The sequence below is a fragment of the Stegostoma tigrinum genome, chromosome 4, assembly GCF_030684315.1.
Source record: "Stegostoma tigrinum isolate sSteTig4 chromosome 4, sSteTig4.hap1, whole genome shotgun sequence".
Lineage (NCBI taxonomy): Eukaryota > Metazoa > Chordata > Chondrichthyes > Orectolobiformes > Stegostomatidae > Stegostoma > Stegostoma tigrinum.
Genome location: NC_081357.1, coordinates 44,879,062 through 44,897,157, shown reverse-complemented (window position 1 = coordinate 44,897,157; position 18,096 = coordinate 44,879,062). Strand labels below are relative to the sequence as shown.

The following is an 18,096-nucleotide window of genomic DNA, read 5'->3' as shown; positions in this document are numbered from 1 at the left end:
AAATCTTTTCTGGCCCAGTATGAGACCTGGCAGCTGCTGCATTGGCAAGGTGGTCCCAAAATGGACTTAAGGCAGCAATGGGGTTGAGTTTGGGTAGGTGCGGCATCGGTGACATCAGCATTGGTGAGGTCCAGTGAGGACTCATAGTGGCGAGGACTTTGGTGGAGGTGAGATGGCACTGAAGAGTGGTGACTTGCGTGCCAGCGACTGTGTGGCAACGGGGACTCGTGCCTAGCCACCAGGCCCATGGCCCATGGCAAAGCACTCAACAAGAGGGAATATAAATGGTCAACACTTTTTCCTTATTTTTCTGCTTTTACGTTCAATGTTTTGGTTTATTTTTCTGGTTTAAGATATCCAACACTTTTCTCTGTATTTTGTAACAAAACACATGACAATATGTAAATCCAAATGAAAATCAAAACAAGTTTAACAACATCGTTTGTACAGAGGGGCAACCATAATTGCATGCAATATTGTAAAAGTGATTCAATTTGATTTTTTTAATTTATTGCCATGTGTATTTATTACAAATACAGGGAGAAGTATTGTTCAGTGTTGCCACTCTCTGGCACCATCTTAAAACACAGAAAATAAACCAAAACACAGAGAATAAAGCCAGAAAAATAAAACAGGAAAGTTCATCTTATATTATTATGTTAATAAATTTAGGTGGTCTTTTGAACAGCTCCTGCTTCTACCTCAGTTCCCTCGTCCCGACCCTTGAGTCCCTGCTGTTAAACCAACCACAATGCTGCAACCGTGTTTTGACATGCTGCTGCCGCTGGAACAAAGAGTTCCCACCCTCGGGTGCCTCCTGTTATACATCCATCCCTGGTGCCAGTGCTGCCCATTATAAGTTCACAGTGGGCAGACTTGCTGATACAGCCACAGCTGGTGCTCAGGATCCTGCATTGGGATCAAACTCGTCACCATCACCACCTATGCAGTCAGATGCTTGGGCCTAGCTGCGGACCTGCCTCCTCTGTTGCCGTGAGACCTCAGCCTGCGTCCACCCCCTCATCCTGGTGTTACTACTACTGCCGCTGCCTGGACAGTTTTTCCTTCAAGATTTACTCTGCTTCGCTGCTCCTGGGCCCACACCACCATCTTTGACTGCCAGTCCATGCACTGGGGCCAATACTTCAAAAGCTTGCAAGAAAATTGGCCTCATCAATGTCCTGTGCAGCTGCAACATGACATCTCAACTCCTACACTCAGTGCGCTGACCAATAAAGACAAGCATACCAAATGCCTTCATCGCTGCCCTGACTACTTGCAACTCCACCTTCAAAGAATGATGCATCTGCACCCCTAGGTTTCCTTATTTGGCAACAGTCCCCAGAACCCTGCCATTAAGTGTACAAATCCTTCTCTGATTTGCCTTACCAAAATGCAGCACTTCGCATTTATCTAAATTAAACTCTATCTGTTAGTCCTCGGCCCATTGGCCCATCTGATCAAGTTCCCATTATACTCTGAAATGTAGCATGCCTTTCCAAACAGTTAATAAAATTATTTTAAAACTTTAATCAAACGATAATTAGTAAATGTGAAAACTGTTAAACTAGCAAATGTGCTCAGTCAACAGAGCTGAATAGTTTTGGAAGGAAAAGCAGTAGTAAGAGACACAAAAATTTTGCTGTTGCAGCTCTTTGGGAGAGTAGGTATTGTAAATGTTGTTTTCTGTGTGATTTATTTGCTTACTTAGTGAGACTCGTTTTGCGCTAAGGATGAGACATGCTCTACCATGAGACATAGTTTATTATTGTTGAAACACGAGCATATACATGCTCTTCTATAAAACCCATCTTTCCCTCTAATTTCCTGAATAACCTTACAGTTCTTAAATGATTGTGTTCTCACATTGATTTATAATCTGCTTTGGAAGCATGAGATGTTAAAGAAGTTTTTACTATGCCGACTACAGCCGGCCAAACTGAAGTTGAAGCTATTCTTCCTGCTCTCATGGTTCCTGCTTCTTGGTGCTGACATTGTCGCTGGAGTGTGTGGTCTCTAATTTGAGTGGCCTCTTTAGATACAATCCTCCAGATCATTCCCAAGCCCAGTGGCTTCATCTCATTTAGTAACAGCAGTTTGATATAGTAATGTCATTAATTAACCCATGTAAATTGAGTTTCCGTCCAAGGAAGGGTGTAACAAAAGACAGTCTCAGATATTGTAATTTCCATATTGATTGAGCTGTTTCAAAACCATTCCACCTGAAACTTTGCAGCATTGTCCCATCAAGGTGAATGGCTTGAATACCTGGCTTGATCCGGTTTGACAGAGAATTCCGCAAGCTTCCTTGCTTACTATCTCTTGTTCTATTATCTCGTTAACAAGTATTCAACATCACCAATGAAAGTAATTGGTTTGCATATCTGTCAGGCCCAACCCAGTTCCCAGCATGCTGTTCAGCTGGCCGGTTTTCCCAGCGTACAATTCGGTTGACCAATATTGCTTTAAGTGTGCAAAAAGAGCTGTAATGTTAGTTAAAAGGGACATTCCATGACCTACAGTGTGACTTGGTGGATCAGGGGAGTGGAAGAAACAAACTGTTCACCTTGTTTTCTCTCTTCTGTCACACTGTTTTCTGTTCTTTCAATCTCTTGACCTCCCTTCCCCCAGGACATTTACAAACATATGTACAGTCATAAGTCTAAGTGTAAAAATCAGATTGGTGACTTTGATTTTGAAATACAATGAATTTGGGGCATGAAAGGAAAGAAAAGTAGTGCATTGCGATCTGAGAATTATTGTTATATTTCCTTCTCTGCTGAGGAGGTGTGAAAAATTGTTCTCTACTGCTGAATGTGTAGAGCATATGTTCAACTTAGTGCAATATGCAATAGAAAGTCAACCACATAGAATCATAGTATCACGGATTTGGACAGCACAGTAACAGACCCTTCAGTCCAACTCGGCCATGTCAGCCAGGTATCCTAAACTGATCTAGTCTCTTTTGGCCTGTATCCCTCTAAACCCTCCCAATTCATGTACCCATTCAGATGCCTTTTAAATGTTGTAGTTGTACCAGCCTCCACCACTTTCTCTGGCAGTTCATTCCATACATGGACAACCCTCTGCATGAAAAGGTTGCCCCCCCCCCCGGTCCTTTTTAAATCTTTCCCCTCTCACCTAAAACCTAGGCCCTCTAGTTTTGGACTCGACTACCCTGGAAAAAAGATATTGGCTATTTACCCTATCCATGCCCTTCATGATTTTATAAACCTTTACAAGGACACCCCTCAGCCTCCAATGGTTCAGAGAAAAAACCCTAGCCTATTCAATGTCTCCCTATAGCTCAAATCCTCCAACCCCAGCATCATCCTTGTAAATCCTTTTTGCACCCTTTCAAGTTCAACCACACCTTTGCTATAGTAGGAAGACCGAGTTTGGTTCGGCCACTTTTGGAATACTGCATTCAATGCCCTGTACAGCTACAACATGACCTCCAAGCTCCTACTCTCAATGCACTGACCAGTGAAGGCAAGCATACCAAACGCTGCCTTCACCTACCTGTCACCCTGTCCCATTGTACTCTGAGGTAACCTTCTTCACTGTCCGCTACATCACTAATTTTGGTGTCGTCTGCAAACGTACTAAATATTCTTCCCACATTCACATCCACATCATTTATATCAATGACAAAAGTAGTGGACCCAGCAACGATACATGCGACATGCTGCTGCTCGCAGGCCTAGAGCCCAAAAAAACAAGCCTGCACCACCACACTCTGTATCCTTCTATGTTTAAGCCAATTTTGTATCCAATTGGCTAGCTCTCTTTGGATCCATGCGATCTAACCTTGCTAATCAGTCTAACCTGCAGAACCTTGTCGAACACCTTACTAAAGTCCATATAGCCAACATCCGATGCTCTGTCTTCTTCAATCCTAATTTGTAACTTGTTCAAAAAATTAATCAATTCAGTGATTTCATTTGAGAAATTAATGTCTGTGGATTATGCTGCCCAAACAAATTAACTCAACATTTGTGGCTGTGGTACAAACGTAGAAACCAACCTTGGGGCAAATTCACATGTGTAAAATCTAAATTGAGCTTTTGAGTAAAGTAAACGAGCATGTCGAAGGAGGTGTTTAATGAAGTACAACAATAGAAATAGCCTTAACTGGCCTTATGCATTTACTTTAGCCTTTCAAAGAAGTTTTAGGACTGTTGTAAACTTTGCAGTTCAAATATGGGAGCTAGCCCCTAAAAAGAGACATGACTTGTGTATGAATTCTGTGTTTCTAATTACAGGTCAGTTATGAAAGCTATTTCACCCTCACCAGTACCCACCCCCATTGCTATTGTTGAGAAAAACAACAGAAAGGCAAGTGCATTTTTTCTTTGTGACCGATCAGGGTTACAAGGCCCGACAGCAGTGAGTTTGGTCCCAGTGCTGGACCCTGCATCACCAGCGGTGGCTGCACCAGTGGGGGCAGCCCAGCGTGAACTCATGGCGACTGCTTTGGTGGAGGCGAGAAGGTGCCAGAGAGCAGCAACTCTTTACTCTAGTGGTGAAGGTACAATGGGGCATGGTTGTATCAGTATCATCAGTTTAGCAGCAAGGACTCGAGGATTAGAGCAGGAGAGCCCAGAAACAGGCTGAGCTACAAGCAGGATCTATTCTAAAGACAACCTAATTTTATTGAGATAAGACTACAAGATGAACTTTACTGTTTTATTTTTCTGACTTTATACTCTGTGTTTTGATATATTTTCTGTGTTTTAAGATGGCGCTGGAGTGTGGTGACACTAAACAATGCTTTTCACTGTATTTGTAATTAATACACATGACAATAAATGAATTAAGGCCTTTAGCAAGGACTTTGACAAGGTACCGCATGGTTTTGTTGTTGGCTAAGGGAAAGCTAGCCAACTGGTTATAAAATTAGCTTGAAGGTAAAAGACAGAGGGTGGTGATAGACAGTTGATTTTCAAACTGGAAGCCTGTGATCAGCGGTAAGCCGCAGGGATCGGTGCTGGGTCCCCACTTATTTGTTACTTACGTGAATGTTTTAGGTGAGAGTTTAAGAAGTATGGGTAGTACGTTTGAGGATGACACCAAGATTGATGGTGTAAAGGACAGTGAAGAAGACAATCTGGGAATATAGTGAAATCTTGATCAACTGGGCCAGTGGGCTAAGGAATGGCAGATGGAGTTTAAATTTAGATAAATGCAAAGTGTTGCATTTTGGTAGTTCAAACCAGAGCAGGACTCACACAGCCAATGGTAGAGCCATGGATAGTGTTATAGAAAAAGAGATTTAGGAGTACAGGGTCATAGCTTGTTAAAAGTGGAGTCACAGATCTGCTGGTGAAGACGGACTTCAGCATGCTTCCTTTCATTGGTCAGAGCAATGAATGTAGGATTTGGAACATGTTGTTACAGCTTTATAAGACATTGGCAAGGCCACATTTTATTTAATTAAATCTTTAATAACATGTGTTATCAAGTGACAGAGAGGTTTGGTGTGCCATTTTATATTTCAACATATGAGGAAGTGCATTTGATTTGCCCAGTGACATAAACCACAGTTCAAATAAAATCATTTTCCTTTCAAAACTGCAAACTAGCAACCTAATTAAAGTAAAGGGATACTCATTAAATTATATAATAGTGTCATTCTGGACTTGCACAAAATGAGGCAGTCCCTGCAAAGCCTGTTTCTCATGGAAGACATACTGTCAGGCACAATGTGCTTCCTCTCCAGAGCCACTTGAGTGGGAGAAGATAGTGGAAGAGAGACCCTGTGGTTACCACCAGCCTGGATCTCCACACAGCCTTATTGGGGAGGCCATGGACTAGACCCATGATGACGAGGTTCTCGAACAGGCCTGTCCACCTCTGCACTTACTGGCCAAAGATCGTAATAATGAGCTAGAATTGGAATCAAAGCTGAGGAATAAATCCTTTAAGCACAGTGATGTATTTGCAGATTGGTGCTCTGTTGGAATTAACTGCTAAGTTTGATGCTGATGTTTGCTGTCTGTATAGTATTGGAATGACACTATACACCCACCTGGCTTGGTTGCAATGGATACACAGGTTTATCTGTAACTTGTGATTTTATTTTAAATGGAGAACAGTACATTAAGTATGTCATGCTCATTTTCAAATTGCTGAGTTAGAGTTGTTGTTTCCTCCTATCCAAGAAAACTTTTCTGAAAAATGTAGCTCTGGCAGAAGTGAGCATTTTGATACTGCTACAGAAGGACTCTGAAACTATCTGTTTACAGTTCTTCACAGGGAAATTATTCACCCTTTCACCCTTCTATTGTGGTGTCCTTCACATGGGTCTCACTGTGGGAATTCCCAAGTATGTTCCAATAAGGTCTCCTGCCATTCTTCTGAATTCCAGAAAGTACAATCAACCTCTCTTCGTAAGAGAATCCCTTTAAACCTGGGACCAGCCTCGTGAACTTTCTCTGACTGCTTCCAGTGTTAGGTATATCTTAGATAAGGGGACTAAAACTGTTCACAGTATTCCAGGCATGGTCCAGTTAGTGCCTTGTATAGCTTTAACAAGACTTCTCTGTATTTATTCCCTTTGAAATAAAGACCAACATTGCGTTTGCCTCCTTTTTTTCCTTTAATCATTAACAGGTTGAGGTCATCACTGGCGAGGCAACATTTATTGCCCATCCCTAATTGCTCACAGGGCAGTTGTGAGTCAATCACATTGCTGTGGGTCTGGAGTCACATGTAGGCCTGACCAAGTAAGCAGATGGTAGGTAAGGGTGTCATTTCCCTTCCCTAAAGGACAGTAGTGAACCAGAGGGGTTTTTCCCTGACAATCAACAATGGCTTCATGGGGATCATTAGGTTCTTAACACGAGATATTTTATTGAATTCAAATTCTCAGGATTTGAACCTGGGTCCCAGAATGTTATTTGGGACTCTGGATTAGCAGTCCAGTGATAATACCACTAGGTCATCACATCCCTGTTGAACCTGTGCTTTACCTGCTCAACCTGTATGTTTGCTTGTTGTGATTTATACTCAAGGATTCCAAGATCACTCTGTTGTGTAACTTTCCACAGTCTTCCTTTTTCCAGTTGTTTTGAAACAGGTTTCAGATATTTCCAAAGCTAATTTACCCTGATGTGTAGTGAACTGCTAAGTGATGTTTTTGATGTTAGCTCTAATTTACACAACATGGCCACATATTTTGCTTCACTTTCAGCGTGTTTTATTGCAATATTTGCATGTGACAAATGTTGAGCAAAAATAAGCTATTGTCAAATAACCGCATCAGGAAATTTGAAGTGAAAATTAAAAGTGCTAAAAATTATCAGCATCTGTGGAGGGAGAAACAAGAGTTAGTGTTTTGAATTGAATGGGACTCTTCTTTACGGTTGCTATTGTTAACTTTTGAGTCTGAAATTTGTGACCTTTGATAGTGCACTTGGAAAAGAGACTCTTCGTAGAAATAAAGCAAAATAGTCCAGTCACACAAATGTTGAAGGCAAAATCTGATCCTGTGCTATGTGACATAGTACTTTCTTTTTATCCATTTGTACATGCCACTTGTTTTTGTCTGTACAAATAATAAAATCTGGTATTTTGCAATTCTTTGTTTCGTGCAGCTGTGCTGAGTCATCTGTGTATATATAAAAGGCCAAGGCAATGTATGATGTCAAAGTTTTCTTTTGCCACAATTGAAAACATACTTTCTGACAAACTGATGAACTAAATAGAGCATACCAAGGCTACTTTTCTGATGGCAATGACAGTAAGATTTAGAGATTACATTGTATTCCAAGTGCTTCAGTGGTGCAGACTAATTGCCCGATGAAGTATGAATGGATGACACACATTGAGGAACTGTTATTCAGTCAAGTTTCTTCTTCTTTCCTGTTTGCTTTCATTTGTAAATTGTATTAGAGTTTAGTCACTTTGCCCTTTGTTGTTTACAGATATCGCTGTAGTGGAGATGAGTGATGCTTTTCGTCAACCTTCTTTGTTTTACCATCTTGGAGTGCGGGAGAGCTTCAGCATGGCAAATAACATTATTTTATACTGTGATACAAATTCTGACACTCTTCAGTCACTGCAGGTAAAGTTAGGAACTGTTTGATATTTCCTAGTACTCCATGTTTGGGTAATAAGTTGAACAATGCAGTCATATAAATATTGCATCTTCCAACACCAAAGTAAAATTGTGCTCTACTTAAACACAATTCTTAGAATGCTAAGAACTAATTTCCACAGAAAAATGTGAGGGATAATGCCGAAGTAGAGATTTATTTTTTAATAAAAGACAGAAGTGTCTCCAACTCGCTTTTATCTGTCCTGGGCATGAGCTCCACTCTCCATTGAACAAATTGATTTAGTTTTTTTTCTCTATCTGGCTTTCGTTCCGATATCATTTCAGCTGTCCGACAGAATACCTGACAGTCACTCACCATAAGGAATCGCAAGCCGTGTATGGACAGCTTTAAACAGGGTGCACTTTCCTTATGATCATTGGGTGTGGTGTAGTGGTATTGTCACAGGGCTACTGATCTAAGCTAATGGATTCCAGTCCCACCATTTTTAAAGGGCATCTTGACAAATAAATGAATTGGATGGGAATAGAAGGATATGGTCCCAGGAAGGGTAGGGGGTTTTAATTGTGACGGGTGAGCATGTAGAGCTGAAGGGCCTATTTCTGTGTTGTAATTTGCTTTGTTCACAGCAGCTGGTGGAATTTAAGTTCAGTTTAATGCATGTGAAATTTAATGGTAGATCCAGAAATGGCGACTAGGACAACTGTCATTGAGTATTGTAAAAACCCATCTGTTTTAGGGAAGGAAATCTGCCACCCTACTGCCATGATTGGAATCAGAGGGATCTTGTTGACTACAAGATCCTTGATTGGCCCAGGTTAACAACCCCAATTAGGAAAGCCCTCACTGACCAATATAACTTGGAGATGAGAATTTCTCCAGTTCAGGGATTGACTCAGAGCTGGCTTGCCACTGCCAGTGTACTGTGCCTAAGTAAATAAAGGGAGACTTGGTGATGGGATACTGGCCTCTGTGCGGCTATTTCACCTACCTGGCTTCAAAATGGTACTGCACAAGTAAAGTACTGCAGTACTATAAGCGATCTTGATATATCCCACATGGCATTCAGATTTCCAGTCCTAATGGTGAAGCAATGTTAAAGTGAACTGGTGCTAAATGGGACTGCTTTAACTGGAGATGTATATAGATTGTAAAAAGTTGAGGCCCCATCACTGTTGCCTGTGGCACACATCTCATTACATTTTGCCAACCAGATAATGATCCATTTGTGATGTTCACCATTCCCTGTTAGCTTGTCAGTTTGCTGTCCATGCCAATATGGTATCCGTGACACCATGAGCTCTTATTTTCCATAATGCCATTTCATCAGATGCCTTCTAGAAACTAAGTGCAGTAAGTACATTGGTTCCCCAAGGCACATATTCCTTCCATCGGGGAATTCCAATAAGTTGGCCAAACACAATTTTTCTTCCTTTCTCATAAAACCAAAAGACTTGAGGAAAGTTTATAGGTGAAGGAATAAAAGGGACAGTAGCAGTGTGAATTCAAAATTCCTGAATGAACATAGAACATGGAACACGGAACATTGAACAGTACAGCACAGTCCAGGCCTTTTGGCCCACAATGTTGTGCCAATCTGTTATCCTACAAAGATCAATCTACCCTGCATACCCACCACACGTTTTACTATCCTCCTTGTGTCTACCGAAGAGTCGCTTAAAAGTCTCTAAAGTATCTGACTCCACTACCACTACCAGCAGCGCATTCCACACGCCCACCACTCTCTGTGTGAAGAACCTATCTCTGTCTCTCCCATATATCTTCATCTAATCACCTTAAAATTATGTCCCCTCATAATAGTCATTTCCGCCCTGGGGAAAAGTCTCTGACTGTCCATTCTGTCTATGCCTCTCATCTTGTACACATCTATCAAGTCACCTCTCGTTTTTCTTCGCTCCAATGAGAAAAGCCTTAGCTCCCTCAACCTTTCCTCATAAGCAGCATCCTTGCAAATCTTTTCTGGACCCTTCCAAGCTTGACGACATCTCTTTGTAGGGAGACCAGAATTGAATACACTATTCTAAAAGGGACCTCAACAAAGTCCTTTACAGCTGCAACATGACATCCCAACTCCTCTACTCAATGCAGTTACCAATGAAGGCAAGCGTACTAAACGCCTTCTTCGCCACCTTGTCTACCTGCGGGACTCCAGTTTCAATAAACTATGCAGCAGCACCCCTAGGTCTCTTTGTTCGGCAGCACACCCAGGGCCCTCCTATTAACTGTAGAAGTCTTGCCCTGGTTTACCTTACCAAAGTGCAATACCTCACATTTATCTAAATTTAAACTCCATCTGCCACTCCTCAGCCCATTTGGCCCATCTGATCAAGGTCCCATTGTACTGTGTACAACCTTCTTCACTATCCACAATACCACCAGTTTTGGTGTTGTATGTAAACTTACTAACTATACCTCCTATATTCGTATTCAAATCATTTATAAAAATGACAGAAAGCAGTAGACCGAGCACTGATCCTGTGATCAGCGATGTGCTACAAGGCCTCCAATCTGAAAAGCATACCTCCATCATCACCCTCTCTCCTAGCTTCAAGCCAATTTTGTAACCAATTGGCTGCCTCCCATGGATTCCATGTTGTCTAACCTAGCTAACCAGTTTTCCATGCAGAACCTTCTCGAACACCTTGGTAGAGACCATGTAGACAATGTCTACTGCTCTTCCTTTAACATTGTCATTTCTTCAAAACACTCAATCAATTTAGTGAGACAGTTCCCCATGAACAAAGCCAAGTTGACGATCCCTAATCTGTCCTTGCCTTTCCAAGTACATGTAAATCCTGTCCCTCAGAACTCTAGTTCCTTGGTTTTTCCTTATCACCTTTCTTAAATAATGGCACCACTTTAGCTTCTCTCCAGTCTTCCAGCACCTCGGCCATGGCTATCGATGGTACAGGTATATTAGAAAGGGGCTCAGCAATCTCTTCCCAGCTTCCCACAGAGTTCTGGGATACACCTGATCAGGTCGTGGGGATTTATCCACCTTCACGTGTTTTAAGACCTCCTGCGTCACCTCTTCTTTAATACGGACAATTTTCAAGACATCACTATTTATTTCTACAAGTTCTCTAGCTTCTATATCCTTCTCTATAGTAAAAACTGACACAAAATACTATTTTAGTATCTCACCCATCTCTTGGGAATGCCACACATAGAAGGCCTTGTTGATTTTTTAAGGGGCCCTATTTTATCTCTAATTACTCTTTTTTGCCCTTAATGTATTTGTGGAATCTCTTGTATCCTCCTTGATTTTATTTGCCAAAGCTATTTCATGTCCCCTTTTTTGTCATCCTGATTTCCCTTTTGAATATGTTCCTCCACCCTTATACTCCTGTAGAGATTCACTTGTTCTCGCTATCTCTACCTGTCGTCTGCCTCCTCCTTTTTTCTTGAACAGAGCCTCAATTTCTCTAGTCATTCAGCATTCCCTATACCTATCAGCCTTGCTGTTTGCCCGAATAGGAACGTACTGTGTCTGACCTCTCGTTATCTCATTTTTAAAAGCCTCCCACTTTCCAACCATCTCTTCCCCAATCAACTTCTGAAAGTTCCTACCTAATACCATCCCCTTCTCTTCCAACATCATTGTACCAATGTGTACAATGACTTCTACAGTTAATAGTAGGGCCTTGGGTGTGCTGCTGAACAAGAGACCGAGGGGTGCTGCTGCAACTTTGTTGAAAGTGGAGTCCCGCGGGTAGAGAGGGTGGTGAAGAAGGCGTCTAGTATGCTTGCCTTCATTGATCACTGCATTGAGTAGAAGAGTTGGGGTGTCATGTTGCAGTTTTATTCCACTTCTGGAATATTCTGCATACTCTCTGAGATGTCCTTGACCCTGGCACCAGGGAGGCAACAAACCACTCAGAGGTCTCCTTATTAGCTGCAGAATATCTCTCTGCGCCCTTACATTTCTCCTGAGAGGCCATCACCCGTCATTGTCTAAAACAGCGTAATTGTTTCAAATCAGGATAGACACAGGAGACTCCTGCAATACCTGCCTACCTCTCCTAACTTTCCTAGAGATAACCCATCTACATGACTGTATCTGTGATTTTTCTATCTTCCTGAAACAGCTGTCTATCATACCTTGGATAACAAGGTGTAGAGCTGGATGAACACAGCAGGCCCAGCAGCATCAGAGAGCAGGAAGTCTGACATTTAGAGCGAGACCCTTCTTCAGCAATGGGGGAGGGGTAGGGAGTTCTGAAATAAATAGGGAGATGGGGGGAGCCGGATAGAAGATGGATAAAGGACAAGATAGGTGGAGAAGAGACAGACAGGTCAAAGAGGCGGGGAAGGAGCCAGTAAAGGTGAGTGTAGGTGGGCAGGTAGGGAGGAGACAGGTCAGTCCGGGGAGGACGGACAGGTCAAGGGGGCGGGATGAGGTTAGTAGGTAGGAGATGGGGGTGGGGCTTGAGATGGGAGGAGGGGATAGATGGGAGGAAGGACAAGTTAGAGAGGCAGGGACGAGCTGGGCTAGTTTTGGGATGCGGTATGGGGAGGGGAGATTTTGAAGCTTGTGAAATCGACATTGATATCATTGGGCTGCAGGGTTTCCAAGCAGAATATGAGTTGCTGTTCCTACAACCTTTGGGTAGCGTCGCTGTGGCACTGCAGGAGGCCCAGGGTGGACATGTTGTCTGAGGAATGGGAGGGGGCATTATACAACCTGGCTCCTGTAAATTCCCCATTGCCTATTACCTCTGCTGCAACAAATCCTTGCAATCCAATAGGATTAGCATCCAAACACAGTTCTGCAGACATAATCTCCAGGAGCATTGAAGTTCTCCCTCAGCTCCTACATCCAAGAGGAAGAGCACATCACTCTCCTGAAAGCTGCCTCTGCATCTTAAATAACCTACAGATCTAGAATATACCCAAAACAAAATCACAACGCATTTTCTCAAAAACTTAGTATTAGCACAGTCTTAACTGCTCAAAAACACTGCTGTAGGATAACTTCATATCTACGTATTGTATTAAAACTTTAATCAAGGGATAGATCTACAAAAAAAATTAAGATTTTGTTGTTTTCTCCATAGTTAATATTAATGCAAAATACTTACTTGGTTGTCTGTCATTCTCTGATTTTACCATTGTCAATTCAGACTCACTTTCTATGGATCAAATGCTTACTTTGTTACCTTGTTTGTTTTTAAAATTTGCGTGGAAATTCTCACAATCCGCTTTTATATTTCTTGCTTGTTTTCCATTTTGTTAGCCTTTTCTTAAGTGTTTCACATTCTATCTGATCTTCTAACCTGCTATCCACCTTTCTGCAATTATTATATGCTTTTTCTTTAAGTTTGACACTCTCATTTTACTTAGCCGTGGGTCTGGCCCTAGGAATTTCTCTTTCTTGATGAAATGTCTAAGTCCCGTATATACAAAAGTATTCCCTATAAATGCTATCAATGTATCACTATTCACCTATCCCTTAGCCTTATTTACCAGTTCACTTTTGATAGCTGTTTTCGTGTTGTCTCATCTAAATTTAAAATACTAGCCTTGAGCCCACTTTTCTCTCCCTCAATATAAAATTCAATCAGATTATGGATGCTGATATCTTGGGGCACTTTCACTCCGAGATCATTAATTGCTTTTATCTCATTGCTTAATACCAGGTCTAGTGCAACCTGCTGCCAGGTCAGCTCCATGTTATTCTAGGAAACTGTGGAGAAAACATTCTGCTCCTCTACCCTACGTTTGCTGATTTGAGTTTTCTAATCTATGTGTTGACCCAAATCCCCCATAATAATCCCCATACCTTTCTGACAAGCACCCTTTATTTCGTACTTTTATTTGCAATCTGCCATGTGGTTACTGTTAACGGGTCTGTATACCATTCCCACAAGTGATTTCCTGTCTTCATAATTTTTTGTCTCGACCTAGAACATTTCCTGAACTACTGTCATTCCTTTCTGTTGTGCCAATACCATCTCTTTGTACCTCCCACCTTTTCAAAATTTCTTTTCCTCCTAAATTATGCACCCTTAAAAACTCAGGTTCCAGTCCATGAAATCTGGAAGCCGTGACACTGTTAGATCATCCATTATGTATTTCTATTTACACTATATCAGGTCAATCTGATTTTTTTTTCCTTATCTTTCATTTTGTTGCTTCTCCCTTGTTCTTCTCAAACACTCCACTCTTGTCAGGAAATTATTCCTGTGACATGTTCCGACCTGTCACAGATGAGAATTTTCTCCTCTCTGCTCTAACATGCAATGGCTTTTTCTGCATCTGTGTGTTGGGTTTTTCGAGAGTAAAATGAGATCATGTGAGTGCTTAATTTTGAGCTATCTAAAGAGTGATCCATATTTTAAGTCACTTAAAGGCTAAATGACTTTTTTTGATACTAAATGTTTTAAAGATAATGAGTTATATTGCTTCAGATCTTTATTAAATCCTGTTAAAAGTATTTTTTTCAGAATCTTCTACTTGCGTAATACCAATAATGCAGATTCCTGTTTGTGTTCATTGGGTAGTGTTATTGAAAGTGGCATCAAATTGCCTGCTTATTATAGTAGTTTGATGTCACATATTTTCTGGGGCCAGTACATGTTCTCCAAAGGTTAAAAATACTGTAGCTGTTTGGAGTTTTGTTAGGCAGTTTGTATTTGTAAAAAGAAAAATAGAATTTTGAGTGTACACTGTTTATTGGACTGATTCCTAAATGGTAAACAGGCCATTTAGTTACTTTACTGATTGATTTTCTGTGTTTTGCCAGCATTTTCTTTTCTCTTTAAACTGTATCAAATAAGATTTGGAGACAGAGCAGCTAAAGGACTCAAAGATAATAAAATGTGAGGCTGGATGAACACAGCAGGCCAAGCAGCATCTCAGGAGCACAAAAGCTGACGTTTTGGGCCTAGAAGGGTCTAGGCCCGAAACGTCAGCTTTTGTGCTCCTGAGATGCTGCTTGGCCTGCTGTGTTCATCCAGCCTCACATTTTGTTGTCTTGGATTCTCCAGCATCTGCAGTTCCCATTATCTCTGATACTATTTTAACCTCACTGCGAAGCCTCTTCCAGGGATGCCTAACCTGAAGAAGTTACCCTCCCTCTCTGATGAAGGGTCTAGGCCCGAAACGTCAGCTTTTGTGCTCCTGAGATGCTGCTTGGCCTGCTGTGTTCATCCAGCCTCACATTTTGTTGTTTTAGGTTGTTTTCACTGTTGGGTGAAACTATAACTAGGGGGCATAGCCTCAAAATAAATGAGAGCAGATTTAGGACTGAGCTGAGGAGGAACTTCTTCTCCCAAAGGGTTATGAATTTGTGGAATTCCCTGCTTAATGAAGCAGTTCAGGCTACCTTGTTGAATGTGTTTTTAAGGTGAAGACAGATAGAGTTTTGAATAGTAAAGGAATTAGGGTTATGGTGTACAGTGGAGCTGAGTCCACAAAAATGATCAGCCATGAGCTTATTGAATGGCAGATGGAGCTCAAGAGGCCAGATGGCCTGCTCCTGCTCTTATGTTGTAATGTTTGCAACATTGTACAACCCTTGCATCATTATATTTGAACGTGAGTCAAGCTTCTGACTTCTTGGTCTCTTCAATACCAAGCCAGATCACCTGCTTTCAGCTCCTTAACATTGTACATCTCTGCCCCTGCTTCGCTCTTCTACTGAAGTGCTCACTTGTGCCTTTTTCAGAGCGGGCCAGCCTGACGTCCAATGTTACAGCCTTTGCAATCACAGGCCTCCAGCCTAACTTGCATGTAGTGTGCCACTCATTCAGCATCCTGCACTTGTTGATTTACCCGTACGTTAGTCTGACAACACCACCAGTTTTAAAAAAACAGTTTCATCCTTGTTTGCAAATCTCTTCATAGCCTTGTGCTTTTCTATCTTTATAACTTCTTCCAGCCCTTCAGGGTTTCTGCCCTCCTGTGTAACCCCTGATTTCAGCATTCTGTTGTTGTTGTTGGCATAACTTCAGCTAACCATGCTATAAGCGATGAAATACACTACCTGAATTTCTCTGCATCCCTAATTCTCTTCCTCTTAAGGCATAGCTAAAAAATCTACTTCATGGAGTAAGGCTTTAATTGCCAGTTCAAACATCCTGTGTGACCCTGGTTCTCGGGAAGGCTCAACCGACCTGAAAAGTTAACTCTGATTTCTGTCTGCTGCCAGATCTGTTTTGTTTATGATTTACAGCATTCGTGGTTCTTTTATTTTTTACTTATGTTGAGGAGGGACCTGATAAAGGTGCATACCATTTTTTGGGACGTGGACAGGGTGGAGAGAAAGCAGCTGTTCCCTTAGGGTCAGTAACCACGGGGCACACTTTCAAACTGAAAGGCAGAAGGTTTAGAGGGGACTTGAGGAAATATTTTTGACCCGGGGGTAGTGGGTATCCGGAATGCACTGCCTTTCTGGGAGGGGGGATATTTAAGGGCCTTCAGCCTGGCAAGTCCACACTGCCCCTCAGAGCATCCTACCCAGACCCATCCCTCATGGCCCACCTAATCTACACATCCCTGGACACTATGGGCAATTTAGCATGGCCAATCCACCTAACCTGCACATCTTTGGACTGTGGAAGGAAACTGGAGTACCCAGAGGAAACCCACGCAGACACGAGGAGAATGTGCAAACAGTCAGTCGCCCAAGGTGGAAATGAACCTGGTCCCTAACGCTGTGAGGCAGCAGTGCTGACCACTGAGTCACTGAGCCAACGTGGCACCCCTTTCTTCCCTACAGTAATAATGTTAAATAACTATGGCAGAGCAATTTACTCTTCTTTCTAGAACAATAGCAACAAAAACAGCAAGTTGAATTTGTAAAGCACCTTTAATATAATGAAACATTCCATGGTGCTTCACCAGAATGTTTCAGTGCAAAATTGGACACTGAGCCACATAACAGCAAACAACCAAAAGTTTAATTAAAGAATATGATTTTAAGGGAATCTTGAAGAAAGAAAGAAATAGCGAGACAAAGAGATTTGGGGATGGAATTCAGCAGCTGACTTATGAGTGTCACAGTACAACTACTCTCAACTGAGATGTTCCAGAGGCCAGATTTAGATGCATGTAGTCATCTCAGAAGTCTGGAGGACGTTACACCCCTGGGAGGGCTTAGCCCGTGGAGGGATTTGGAAAGAGAATGCAATTTTTAAAAAATTAGTGTGTAACTTAGCAAGGAACCAATATTGCTCTCCATAAGCTTGAGTGATGGATGCATGAACCTTGGTGTAAGTAAGGACACAGCAGAGTTTTGGATGACCTCCTGTTTGCTCAAGATAGAATATGGGAGGCTGGGCAGCTGTGCATTGGAATAGTTTATTCCACAGGTATTAAAGTAATGAATGAAGATGAACTGAGTGAGATGGAGTTGGATAATGTTATGGAGCTAGAAACAGATGGCCTCAGTGATGGTTGCAAACAGTCTGGTTCAGTCTAAAGCCATTGCTTGGAACAGTAATGGAGTTAGTTGCTGGGAATAGAGAAATTTAATGTTACCTAAATGGCTAGTATATTTGTTAGCTGCACCAGCACAAAGTAGTCAAAATATTGTGGTTTAAAGCAAGAAACAGAATTTATGTGTTGTTTCCTTGGGAAGTCTTTAAAAGTAATTAGCCACTTCTCAAATACTTAAAGTGCTGCCACAGAAACTGCAAAAACTTCCTGGTTCAACCTAAGCTATGCAAAGAATCAGATCAGTGAGGCCTCAATGTAACATTGTACCTAACAGACTGCACCCAGTTAAACTTACTTGGAGTCAGGTTTTAATTCCAAAGTTTCTAATTCAGAATGAGGGTGCTACTGACCATGCTAACCTAACAGAATTTTTCATTACACTTGGAGGAAAATATAAAATATAATTTAAAGAGTTTAGCAGCATATAGATTAGAACCTTTGTAGTATTACTCTGGTAAAAGTCTTCAGCAGGCCAAAATTACCTTGCATCTCATCCTTTAAACTAGTTAGAGTAATGACACTATATTATAATATGGTGAAATACAAAATTGTGCTCTTTCACAGTGTTTATTCA

General features: G+C 41.6%; 1 protein-coding gene across 3 annotated transcripts in view; it reads left to right on the top strand.

Moving 5' to 3' along the window:
- map3k5 (mitogen-activated protein kinase kinase kinase 5) overlaps window positions 1-18,096 on the top strand; it is a 182,896-nt gene that overhangs the window by 15,311 nt on the left and 149,489 nt on the right. For all 3 annotated transcript variants that reach the window (XM_048531149.1, XM_048531151.2, XM_048531150.1), the window contains exon 2: window positions 7,929-8,068. In XM_048531149.1, the coding sequence (XP_048387106.1) occupies window positions 7,929-8,068 (140 nt within the window). The remainder of the gene's footprint in view (window positions 1-7,928; window positions 8,069-18,096) is intronic.